The 13897-nt window shown below is 36.3% G+C and overlaps 1 protein-coding gene across 12 annotated transcripts in view; it reads right to left on the bottom strand.

The window, feature by feature from the left end:
• ODF2L (outer dense fiber of sperm tails 2 like) overlaps positions 1 to 13512 on the bottom strand; it is a 47957-nt gene extending 34445 nt beyond the window's left edge. For 5 of the 12 annotated variants that reach the window (XM_055371278.2, XM_019023913.3, XM_055371013.2 and 2 more), the window contains exons 1-6: positions 13203 to 13512; positions 4091 to 4262; positions 2639 to 2771; positions 1858 to 1983; positions 316 to 378; positions 113 to 184 (exon numbers count right to left, since the gene is read on the bottom strand). In XM_055371278.2, coding sequence (XP_055227253.1) covers positions 113 to 184; positions 316 to 378; positions 1858 to 1983; positions 2639 to 2771; positions 4091 to 4203 — 507 coding nt within the window. In that variant the 5' untranslated portion in view covers positions 4204 to 4262; positions 13203 to 13512. Of the gene's footprint in view, positions 1 to 112; positions 185 to 315; positions 379 to 1857; positions 1984 to 2638; positions 2772 to 4090; positions 4263 to 13113 lie in introns of those variants that run through there. The other 7 variants (XM_019023971.4, XM_055371079.2, XM_063697293.1 and 4 more) reach the window with 5 other exon arrangements.
• Between the last annotated feature and the right edge of the window lie 385 nt (positions 13513 to 13897).

Here is a 13897-nt window from a genome sequence, read left to right as displayed (position 1 = left end):
TTTCAAAACACTTTTCTGTGTTTATTTCTGAGGGGTTGGGGCCAGGATGGGAAAAAAAAGAGAGTCAATATTAACATAATGAATTAAGCTCAAAAGCTCAAATTTTGCTTACCTTTTCACTCTGAAACAAACAAGAAAGTTCTTGGATATGGGCCTCCTTTTCAAATACCTTCTTCTTAAGATTCTTGAGCAAATATAAAATAAGAATTAGGAATTTCACAACTTGGATAATATTGGCTAACTTTATAAAACGAAGCAGCATGCAAATAACAGTGACAGGAAGAATGGACACAAAGTAAGTGTGGAAAGACTTACAGTATTTTCACTTTCATTATCAGTTAGATTTTCTAGCAACATGCTGGGTAAATTGTCTCCTGTCTGAGAAAAGAATGTTATAAATCAGTGATCGCAAATTATATTTCTCTATATAAAAAAGTAGGAAGTGAAATAAGCACTACTCAATAAATTAATATGACTTTTAATTCAGATTTTTAAAAGAGTTAACAACTGAAAAGATTTTTGCCCAAGTATTCCAAATTATTTTTGGTCTGCAATTTATGAAATTAGTTAATTTACTAAATTGATCTCAAAAGAATGCTTCAGAAAGTATAGGCCAATGACACTAAACTCACAAAAATCCTCTATACAAAAGAAGTTTGTATAGAGTTTGTATAGAATATAGAATGCAACACAGTGCTGTTTACAAATAGGCAAAAATTATCAACGATCTAAATTCTAGCAATAAGAAATCTCTTAAAGAATTACAGCAAATCAGTAACAGAATTCTATATAGCCATTTTAAATGAGATCATAGAAGACTATTTACTCATTTTTGAGAGTCATACTTCTGCTTTAGAATGTGAAAAAGCTATCAATTCTTTTCACCCAAAACCACATATATATGTACATATAATGCAAAATTGTACACGGAATTTCAGAGGGCACGTGGATTTCATAAAGGCCATCCTTGGATCCATAAGGGTTCAAAGAGCTCGAGTTAAGATTCCTTTCTATTCAAAAAATATTCAATACATGAGAAAATACTGATGATACAGTGTTAAGTATAAAAGTCCAGTTACAAAACAAAGATAGTAGTTTTACTCCATTTTTCTAAAACACCACGTATATATGCACACGTAACATATATAAAGAAACAAAATACTGCAAAATGTACACAACATAAAACTAACAGTCCTTAATAGTGATGTTTCACTAAGTGCTGAGATCAAGAGAATATTTCTCTGCTTATCACAATTTTCTATCAGCATGTAACTTTTTAATTACAAAAACTATTACCTAATATTAGATAGTTTTTACAATTCTGAAATAATTTTTATCATAGGAAAAAGCCAAAAGAGAGTCAGAAGAATAATTTAGGTGATTTAAAGGGATAAGCTTTCTTTTTGGAGTGATAAAAATGCCTTAAAATTGACTGTGGTGATGGCTGCACAACTCTGTGAATACAATGAAAATCACTGAATTTTATAATTTAAATGGAAGAACTGTATGGTATGTGAATTCTATTTCAATAAAGCTTTTACCAGATGAAGAATATATAGATATGTATAAATATAATGTACAAAGAGCTTAAACTCAAAAAGTGTATATTTTATTAGAATCAGCTCAATTAAGTATAACAAAGTTTTTGAGATGAAAAATAAAAATACATTTTCTATAAAAACATGGTGTTCATATACAACTACTTATGAAACACTAAAGGTGGGGATTAATGACTGACAAAATTCAAAGAATTATTTCCATTTCAAATATACCAATAATTTCTACAGTTTAAAAATAATGTATCCTTCATATGAGAAATATCACTATTAAAATGAGTGCTTAGTGTTGATGCCTTACTTGTTTGTAGTCTCTCTTTCTAAGAAGATGTTCTAAAGCTAGTTTTACACTTTTGAAGGTGTCTAATTCTTTTGTTAATATTTCCTTCTGTTCAGAAATCTTCAAATTCGATGCAGAAAGATTCGCCTGACAAATTATAAGAACCACATACACATTTTAAGACACAGCATTAAGTAAAACCCTCTAAAATATATTATCAAACAATATTTTTCCTACTAAACAAAGTCATTCTTTTGTGCATAGTAATAATAAATGCTACGAAATTTGTTAACAGTAAATTGGATCTGTTATACAGTACATTAAAATAAAATGAAATCAAAATAAGAGCTTAGATTCTAAAAGCATTTTAGGCTTTTATTCAAATAAAAGTTATAGAAGAGAATCTACTGTTTGTCCCTAATTTAAACTTTAATATGCTGAAATTTAAAAATAGTTCTCTACTCCAAATAATACTATAGAAACAGATATATTTCATCTCTCAGAAGATTTTAGTTTAAAATTCACTCTTAAGAAAAGCTGATTTTCTCATTCAACTCCGGGTAATTCAAACATCCAAAATATATTGTTTCTAGCTTAGCCTCTTATCAGGTGTATGCTGAGATTATCTTTCAGGAAAAGAACTGTAGTTAATGACACAGGAATAAAGAATTCTGATAAACCCTCATTTTTGGTATTAAATACTCATAAGTGAGCATACCTATATAAGATATGAGACCTCAGTTAATGCATTCTGAGTATTATACTAGCTTTTCATTTTATTATATATTCATAAGTCACTCACATTTTCAAAATTAATCTTTTCAATGGTGTCCTTAAATAGTGGCAAAAGCAATTCTATAGAATGAGTTACCAACTCCGCTTCCTTAAGTGTTGCTTCCAATTCAGTCTTTTCATTTAGAATGTCCTGCTTCAGGCTAATTACAAATGCACATACAAAATTTAAGTTAAATCCATTTCATTTAAAGATGCTCCTCAGAAATGCCATATCACCTATACAGTACTCTTAATAGCAAGGACAACTTTTAGTTCAAAAGTAGCTCGAAACTTGGACTTTGAGTGTAAGCAAATTTTAAGAATACTTTATTTTACTTATATTTTACTTGTATGTAATCACAAAAGTTATTTGGATTAAAGATATACGTATAGTTAAGTTTGAAGGAGCATTTTCAATATTTATAAATAAAATTCCAAGTGATATGGAAACTCTTTAATTGGCAGCTTTTCTCTTTCTTTGTAAAACATAACGGCTCATTAACAACTGATGGCATCTTAGAGGCTATGTCGAAAATCTGTGTGTTCTTAAGCACAACTGGCTTAAAGTAATGAGCCTAAGAACATTCTATCTATAAATGACACCTGTCCCTTATTAAAAACCATGGGCAGAAAGTCAAGTGTGATTATAGATGATAAAATATTATTTTCATTCATAACAAATTCAACCAGAAGCTGGACTAAGCTATCCATACTGACAGTAATGGTATATACTAAGATTGCCATTTGACGGGGGGCAATATTTCATGTAAATAACAAGTGTATTCCCACTCTAAAGAAGTATGACAAGTATTTGCTATATAGTAATATACCAAATGACAGTGATTTCACATTAACTACATTTCTGATATCACATATTATATTTTCATTTATCTTAAATAGCTTTATTTTACAAATTCTTAACAGATGAGGTTTTCATTTTTTTTGTCTTTTTCTTTTTTGAGATGGAGTCTCGCTCTGCCACCCAGGCTCTGTCACCCAGGAGTGCAGTGGCATTATCTCGGCTCACTGTGACCTTCGCCTCCCGGGTTCAAATGATTCTTCTACCACAGCCTTCCAAGTAGCTGGGACAACAGGCACACGCTACCACATCTGGCTAATTTTTGCATTTTTTCAGTAGAGATGGGGTTTCACCATGTTGGCCAGGCTGATCTTGAACTCCTGACCTCAAGTGATCCACCTGCCTCATCCTCCCAAAGTGCTGGGATTACAGGCATGATCCATTGCTCTCGGCCAGGTTTTCATTTTTAATTGCTTTCATTAAGATTCAAAAAAACTAGTTGAATTCTGCTAGATGAGTACATTTGTAATCAGATTAAATATATTTTAATAAATAAATACTAGATTTGGAAAAGATACTCTTAAAAGAATGCTGTATTTGATTCAAATAATTTATATTATAGACAAAACAGGAAATCCTGGAATCGGAAATTTAGATTTCCCCTGATACTGATGAGAATACCAGCTGAGATGACTTTCACTGGTACACCGTGGTAAATCTTCTTTCTCTGATATAGTTTTAAGATGGCAAAAGAGTTCTTCTGAATGACTTCCATCATTTACAGCCTTCTCCATAAATTCAGTAAATGGATTTATAGGTGGCTTCACAGCGACTTCTCCACATAAGCTGAAAGCTAAGAAATATTTTAGTTATTAAATTTATTTCAAGAGTTTTTTCATCATTACTCTCATAAAAAATAAAGGTTATAAGGATGTGTAAAAGAATAACATTTCAAAGACAAAATAAGAAGTATAAGTGCTACTCATTGTTATAGTACTTCAAAATTGTATCAAAATTGCATAGCACAACCACTCAACAATTGCCAATTTCCATACACTGTTTCCAAAAGGCCTGATAATTCCTAAATAATCACAAGAGTGTAAAAATCTTTATTAGTCTATTTCTTGAAGTATTACAATATTTGAACCCAGCAGGACTATAAAACATATAAAAACCATGGGTTACCTATAGTCTGTCTTATTAGGCCCATGCCATAAGAAATATATGTTATTTATGCCTAAATCTGTAGAAACTCAACTTTTCAAAGTACTTGGCAACAATAGCTACAAAGGATGGGATACTCAATTGCAAGTAGACTTTTCAAAATTAAATTCACTCACTTCTATTCCCAACTCAATCTAGAATATTATTGGTGATAGTGAAAAGACCAGACAGATGACATTACTTCCAAATTTTACCAATCTAATTGTTTTTACTCACACCTGTAGATGTCACTTTAAAAATGTGAATATTAATTTCTCCAAAACTACTCCAATTTAAGTAATGAGTTAGAGCTTTGGCAACCATTAAGGCTCTGTTTTCCCAACTCTAACAATATGTGGTAATGTGTTCCCTGACTTCGTTTTATGTTTACACAAAATCAAAGGTTATATTTAAGGTTTTCTACATTTTTTTTGGATATTTACCTCCTTGTAATTTAGTTTGATATGTCAGTATTACAAAACATATTGTATTCAAGAATTTTTAACACTTGGGAGTAGAAGTGAAATTACAGGTTGAAGATTATTTAAATTAGCCATTCAGAAACCTTCCAAAGTGTCCATAAAATGTATATATTTTATCTGAATGTTCTATATACTATAGAGACAAATATTTAGGAAACAGGCCAATGAAGTATGGTCATATTTTTTAAATACCAGAAAGTGAAGTCCAAAAAGAACAGCTGAGTAACCAACAGACAGTCTAGGATGATTCCCTTGAATGCTGCAAATATGCAACATCTATTACAATGGTATAACAATATTTCGAGATATCTATAGACTAGAAGAATTACAAGTATACAAAATAAAATAAAAAACCAAACCTAAAAGTTAAGAAGAATATGCTCGGGATAAGTCACTGCAATCAAGAGAACCATCATCTACTAATTCATTCAGTTGCAATAGCTATCCCCATACAGAAAGCAACTGGTACCAACCCTTTCACTTGTTTAAATATTTGTCATATTTGTCTCTCTGTGGACTGGAATCTCAAGAAAGAATGTCTTTTTTATATTTGAATCCTCAGCACCTACAAGCCTTGTAAAAGCTAAGCAATAATTGAACGAAAACACATAAGGCTTAGAGCTTTTAAAGAATATAATGACTAAAGACTGTTTGCCTTTTTTTTTAAATTCACCCCTTGATTTGTCTTTTCAGGGATCATTAAAAGACAAATGGTTCCTATATTTGGAATAAAGGTTTAAAAAAACAATGTAAGAAGATAGAAATTTTCAATTTGTAGAAAATATTTTACAAGATAACACTAGTTTGGTATTGGTATTTTATACACAACTTTTCTAAAAGTTTTATCATAAGATAAAGTCATAAAATTTTTCTGCTTCATCACCTATAATTGGTAACTGCCACTTATCTTAAAGGGTAAACAAATGAATAAAATCAACACACTGTAAAAATAGGAATTCAGAATGACTTTCTACCTAACATTCTAAAATGGAATCTACATTACATTACTGATTTCTCAACACACAAGGAAGAGAACTATTTGTCTCAGGAATTTCCATGAAAATTATCAACAGTCATCTTCTCCAGGACAAATATTGTTCAGAGATTCCAAGGCACTCCACTGCTTTTGTGTTGTGATAATTGTGTAACAAAAAATATGTGTTGAACAAAAACGTAATAATTTTATTTAGCATAAAAAGTCCTACTTTATAAGAAATGCTATCATTTTATTGGCCCAAATGTATTCTCGTATAGAAAAGCAGACATTTCACAATAAAATGTTTTCAGTAATGTGGAATATACTGTTAACTGACAAATGTACTTCTGTACAACTTGTCAGTGGTGGGTGAAACAAAGACACATATTCTGTATACATGTTTAAGGATCAAATCATTTTAAAGATAACTTAAAAATTCTTCAAACTGAATGATAAGAGTAACACTATCTATCGAAACCTCTGGGATACAGCAAAGGTGGTGCTAAGGGAAAGGTTCATAGCCTTAAATGCCTACATTGAAAAGTCTGAAAGAACACAGACAACGTAAGGTCACATCTCAAGAAACTAGAGAAACAAGAACAAAACAAACCCAAACCCAACAGAAGGCAGGAAATAACCAAGATCAGAGCAGAACAAAATGAAACTGAAAAAAAAAAATACAAAAGATAAATGAAACAAAAAGCTGGTCCTTTGAAAAGATAAATAAAACTGATAGAACATTAGCAAGATTAATCAAGAAGAGAAAAGATTCAAATAAGCTCAATTAGAAATGAAATGGGAGATACTACAACTGACACCACAGAAATACAAAAGATCACTCAGGCTACTATGAACACCTTTACACACATAAACTAGAAATCCTAGAGGAGATGGATAAATTCCTGGATACAACCCTCCTAGCTTAAATCAGGAAGAATGAGAAACCCTGAACAGACCAATAACAACCAGTGAGACTGCAATGGTATTTTTAAAATTACCAACAAAAAAAGAAGTCCAGGACCAGATAGATCCACAGCTGAATTCTATCAGACATTCAAAGAACAATTGGTACCAATCCTATTGACACTACTCCACAAGATACAGAAAGAGAGAATCCTCCCTAAATCATTCTATGAAACCAGTATCACCCTAATGCCAAAACCAGGAAAAAACATAACCAAAAAAGAAAACTATAGACCAATATCCCTGATGAACATAGATGCAAGAATTCTTAAAAGGCCGGGCGTGGTGGCTCACGCCTGTAATCCCAGCACTTTGGGAGGCTGAGGCGGGTGGATCACGAGGTCAGGAGTTCAAGACCAGCCTGGCCAAGATGGTGAAACTCTGTCTCTACTAAAAATACAAAAATTAGCTGGGCATCGTGGTGGGTGCCTGTAATCCCAGCTACTCAGGAGGCTGAGGCAGAGAATTGCTTGAACCCGGGAGGCGGAGGTTGCAGTGAGCCAAGACCATGCCACTACACTCCAGCCTGGCAACAGAGTGAGACTCCGTCTCAAGAAAAAAAAAAAATTCTTAACAAAATACTAGCTTACCGAATTCAACATCAAAAAGATAATCCACCATGATCAAGTGGGTTTCATACTAGGGATGCAGGGATGGTTTAACATCCACAAGTCAATAAATGTGATACACCACATAAACAGAATTAAAAACAAAAATCACACGATCATCTCAACAGATGCAGAAAAAGCATTTGACAAAATCCAGCATCCCTTTATGATTAAAACCCCCAGCAAAATCGGCATACAAGAGACATACCTCAATGTAATAAAAGCCATCTATGACAAACCCATAGCCAACATAATACTGAATGGGGAAAAGTTGAAAGCATTCCCTCTGAGAACTGAAACAAGACAAAGATGCCCACTCTCATCATTTGTATTCAACATAGTACTGGAAGTCCTAGCCAGAGCAATCAGAGAAGAGAAAGAAATAAAGGGCATCCAAATCGGTAAAGAGGAAGTCAAACCATTGCTGTTTGCTGATGGTATGATTCTATGCCTAGAGAATCCTAAAGACTCCCCCAAAAAGCTCCTAGAACTGATAAATTCAGCAGTTTCAAGACACAAAATTAATGTACACAAATCAGTAGCAGTGCTATATACCAACAGTGACCACGCTGATAATCAAATCAAGAACTCAACCACTTTTACAATAGCTGCAAAAACAAAACAAAATAAAATAAAATACTTAGGAATATACCTAACCAAGGAGGTGAAAGACCTCTACAAGGAAAACTATAAAACACTGCTGAAAGAAATCATAGATGACACAAACAAATGGAACACAACCCATGCTCATGGATGGGTCAAATCAATATTGTGAAAAGGGCCATACTGCCAAAAGCAATCTACAATTTCAATGCAATTCGCATAAAAATACCATCATCACTCTTCACAGAACTAGAAAAAACAATTCTGAAATTCACTTGGAACCAAAAAAGAGCCCACATAGCCAAAGCAAGACTAGGTGAAAAGACATCACATTACCCAACTTCAAACTATACTATAAGGCCACAGTCACCAAAACAGCATGGTACTGGTATAAAAATAGGCACATAGACCAATGGAATAGAGAACCCAGATATAAACCCAAATACTTACAGCTAACTGATATTTGACAAAGCAAGCAAAAACATAAAGTGGGGAAAAGACACCCTATTCAACAAATGGTGGTGGGATAATTGGCAAGCCGCATGTAGGAGAATGAAATTGGATCCTCATCTCTCACCTTACACAAAAATCAACGCAAGATGGATCAAAGACTTAAATCTAAGACCTGAAACTATATAAATCTAAGACCTGAAACTATAAAAATTCTGGAAGATAACATCAGAAAAACCCTTCTAGATATTGGCTTAGGCAAAGATTTCATTACCAAGAACCCAAAAATAAATGCAGTAAAAATAAAGATAAATAGCTGGGACTTAATTAAACTAAAGAGCTTTTGCATGGCAAAAGGAATAGTCAGCAGAGTAAACAGACAACCCACAGAGTGGGAGAAAATCTTCACAATCTATACATCTGACAAAAGACTAATATCCAAAACCGACAATGAACTCAAATTAGCAAGAAAAAAAAATCCCATCAAAAAGTGGGCTAAGGACATGAATAGACAATTCTCAAATGAATATATACAAATGGCCAACAAACATGAAAAAATGCTCAACATCACTAATGATCAGAGAAATGCAAATCAAAACCACAATGTGATACCACCTCACTCCTGCAAGCACAGCCATAATCAAAAAATAATAATAGATGTTGGCATGGATGCAGTGAAAAGAGAACACTTCTACACTGTTGGTGGGAATGTAAACTAGTACAACCGCTATGGAAAACAGTGTGGAGATTCCTTAAAGAACTAATAGTAGAGCTACCATTTGATCCAGCAATCCCACTACTAGCCACCTACCCAGAGGAAAAGAAGTCATTATATAGAAAAGATACTTGCACATGCATGTTTATAGCAACACAGTGTCCATCAAACAATGAGTAAAAAAACTGTGATATACATATATATATAATATATACATAATAAAATACTACTCAGCCATAAAAAGGAATAAATTAACGGCATTCGCAGCAACATGGATGGAATTGGAGACTATTACTCAAAGTGAAGTAACTCAGCAATAGAAAACCAAACATCATATGTTCTCACTCATAAGTGGGAGCTAAGCTATGAGGATGCAAAGGGGTAAGAATGAATCAGTGGACTTTGGAGATTCAGGGTGAAAGGGTGGGAAGGGGGTGAGTGATAAAAGACTACCAATTGGATTCAGTGTACACTGCTCAGGAATGGGTGCACCAAAATCTCACAAATCACCACTCAAGAACTCAGTCATGTAACCAAATACCACCTGTTCCCCAAAAACCTATGGAAATAAAAAATTTTTAAAAACCATTTAAAAATCCTTAAAGATGAGCAATTTTAAAATATTTTAAAATGTTTAAAGATTTAAATTTCCTATACAGAGACAATTTTGCCAGTCTACTGCCAAGAGGACATGTACTTAAAGCTTTTTCCAGGAGTGCTTGTAGGCTATGCTGATCCAGCTACATTCACTAAACTATGTTCCACTGTGGCCAACTGCAAGCATTTGGGGATAACTGCTCAGGGACCATGATGCTAGCCATGGTCAGAGAAAAAGGAAAATCATGGTCCATGACCTTCCTTAACACCTAGATCAGACTAAGTAAATCAACTAACTTCAGACGAATACGTATTTTAAAACAATATCTCTGAAGAGAATAGCATATGAAACCTGCACATTTTGTTTTGCCAAACACAAATTCTTAGAAAACTAACTTCCACGGCTTCAAACACAGCTTCTACTGAAAAAAGTCACCACGACATATTCAGCAAGGAACACAAAATAGATATAGGAATCCTCTTTTTTTCCCCCTATTATTCTGGACACTAGTCAAAAGTTTACTAGAGAGGTAATTGTATGAAAAAAAAAAAAAAGGATAGGAATCTTGGAAACAGGCAAAAAGCTGGAAAATAAATCTTATGGGTAAAAGCTACCAAAATGGAAAAAACGTTTTCTGATACAGAGAGATTAGATTAGATAACAAATTAGTAATCCCTCTCTCCAATGAATAAAGAAGGATGTATATTTAAAAGATGGGCTGCAGATTGGCTAATATAGGCAGAAGAGTTGACAGCAAGAGTTCTGTAACACGGCATGTACTTCAAAGCCAACATCCCATTTCCTTCTCAAAGTGTTGCCCTGATTTCTCCAGCCCATCAAGAACTCTAAACAAAAGTATTTTCAGAATCATATAGTTTAGAATTTAACTGCTCCATAAATGTTCATATTTTAGTTCTCTTTTAAACTTGCTATTAACTGTGAGGACAAATAATACGCATCACTCTCTGCCCTAAAAAATTACCTAACACAGTGGGGAGCATAGATTAGGTTCTCAAATATAAGTTAGGGTGACTAAATTATTTATTGTTTAAACTCGGACACTTTTGAGTGTCCATATAGAGCCCAATTACCCGGAAAAAGACCGGGCCAAAGATGTTCAGAATATTGTCTAATCCCAAATAAAGTCACCATCCTGTACCAGATAAACATAAAGCATATTCCTTTCCTTCAACACGACAGCTGTTGCCATTTACTGAGCAGAGCACTGACTGACCTTATAAACATCATCTCACAAAAGCTTCACAAGGTTGTTATCAAAAAGCTATAAATAAGTAAATTAAATCTTAGAAGGGTTAAATAGCTTGTCCAAGATTACAAGTAGGAATTGGTGGAACTCAGTTTTGAATTAAAAGCCATGAGATGGTGAAACCGCATCTCTAATAAAAATACAAAAATTAGCTAGGCGTGGTGGTGGGCGCCTGTAGTCCCAGCTACTCGAGAGGCTGAGGCAGGAGAATCACTTGAACCCGGGAGGCGGACGTTGCAGTGAGCCGAGATCGCGCCACTGCACTCCACTGCGGCAGAGCGAGACTCCATCTCAAAAAAAAAAAAAAAAAAAAAAGCCATGAGATACTAAAACATAAATATAAAAATCTACAAAGCAAAAAGTAACACACAAACTTGCCTTTATTCAGTCAGGTTTTAATACTCATAAGTTCAATTTAGATTCAAAAGATGAAAACTGTTCTGGACAAGGAAATGAGTAATGAATGAGCTAGCTAAAAGCAGACTACAATTCTAAAGAGAGAGAGCAGACCGCGACCAGATCACTAAATTCCATTGTTCTAAAGTTTGTCACAAGGAACTTTTGGGATAGAAAAACTACACTATAAATACACATCCATTGTGAAATAAGAAGATGAAAAAGAGAAGCAAAAAGCAGATCATAAACATGATCATGACATTCTTACTATAAGCAGAATATCAAACTAATTTCAAAAGCAGACAGGTTTTCTGCAGTTTGTTTCTTTTTTCTTTTTCTTTTTTTTTTTGAGACAGAGTCTCGCTCTGTCGCCCAGGCTGGAGTGCAGTGGCGCGATCTCGGCTCACGGCAAGCTTCGCCTCCTGGGTTCACGCCATTCTCCTGCCTCAGCCTCCCGAGTAGCTGGGACTACAGGCGCCCGCCACCAAGCCCGGATAACTTTTTGTATTTGTTTTAGTAGAGACGGGGTTTCACCGTGTTGGCCAGGATGGTCTCGATCTCCTAACCTCGTGATCCGCCCGCCTCGGCCTCCCAAAGTGCTGGGATTACAGGCGTGAGCCACCGCGCCCGGCCCGGTTTGTTTCTTTAACCTTAAGTCAGTTGCACTTAAAACTCCAAGAACCTCATTCATTCAAAAACACTTGAAACCGTACTATGCGTTGCGTGATGAGAAAACTGTCTTCGAAATAGATTTTATCCCCAACAGCAGCCCCAGTATGGTTATTCTCAGTAAACAACAAGCACCACCACTCACTAACCACCTACATTCGGTGCCACCTTAATTGCCCTGCGTTTACTTAATCTCGTATTACAACCACCCCAAAGTGATGATTATTGTCTCCATTTTACAGTTATCAGTAAGGAATCCAGGAAGGTTCAGTGACCTAGACAAGGCCACACAGCGGGTTCAGTGGCAGAGCTGGGACTGAACACAAGTCGGCCTTTAGCACTCTCTACGACCCTAGGTCAATCCCGCACTACAAGGGTCGCCTATAGGGGCTGGAACCTAGAGGAATCCTGGAGAAGGAATTATTTCCTGAGGATTCCTGTAATATCCCTCACTTACGAAGCCCCCAGGGCTTCCTACAATCTGATATATCACATGATGGGCGCTTAAAAACCAGCCCAATGATTAAGAAGTCACTATTTCTGAAAGAAACGCAACCATATCCAGGAACGGCCCGGTCAGGACTTCGTTCTGCACAAGCCCACCTCACGCTAACATTTGCCCTGATGTCCCAGGGACCACACCCTTCCTAAGAGTGAGTCTCGCCGCCCTTTTCCCAGGCCAGGTAGTCAGCCTGAGGGAGGTGGAGGGTTTGCGCGGAGGGGGCTGGGTGGGCGCGAGGGCGTTTTACTTCAGGGACCCACCACTGCCCTCACCTCCACACCGCTAAAGGGCTCCCGCGGTAAACGCCCAGCAGCAGCTAGGCTCCCGACAAAGTCGCCCCCAACCCAAAAAGCGTACTTACGCCCCCGCCGCTGCGTCCGCACGTCGTCGTGACGTCAGCCCGCCGTCGCCACGATATTAAAAAAGGGTCAGAGGCGCCACGGCTGCTGCAATGGAAACTCTGGTAATCCTTCTTGTGCTCTGAGTCGGCTAGGAGGGAGCGGGACGCAGGGGGCACTACAGTGGGTAGACTAGGAAAGAAGGCAAGGGACGCGAGGTGGGAAGCAGGCGAATTCCTAGACCTGCTTGCCGCGGAAGAGTGCCCGCTCAAGTGGAACAAAAGCGCAGCTAGTAACCGACTAGTGGCTTCTCTGGCAACGGCGGCCCCGCCCCTCCCGTCAGGCCCGCAGCAGGCTGCCGATTGGTCCGGGTTAGGGACGGCGGGCAGCGCCTGTAGCTATTGGAGAGGGTGAGGAACCGGACAGGGAGGGCAGCTTCGTGTCTATCCTTGTTTCTCGGGTAAACATTTTTTTTTAAGCGTTTGTTTATGGACAAGGACAGCACTTGTGTACGTTACCGAAAATCATAACCGAGCCCAACTAGAAAAAAAGGAAATAAAGCCAATTCCGAGTTTTCTGGCGCTTGGCCTGGTTGTGCCCTGCTTTTGCTTTTTAAAGAGAAGATTTGAAAACGTGAAGGCAACTGCGACCGGAAGAAACCTCCTTTTAAATGTATAGTAGTATTTTTAGCTGAGATGCCTCTCTGGGCCTCAGGTTT

The sequence above is a fragment of the Gorilla gorilla genome, chromosome 1, assembly GCF_029281585.2.
Source record: "Gorilla gorilla gorilla isolate KB3781 chromosome 1, NHGRI_mGorGor1-v2.1_pri, whole genome shotgun sequence".
NCBI classification, from domain to species: Eukaryota; Metazoa; Chordata; class Mammalia; order Primates; family Hominidae; genus Gorilla; species Gorilla gorilla.
This window is presented reverse-complemented; position numbering and strand designations above follow the sequence as displayed.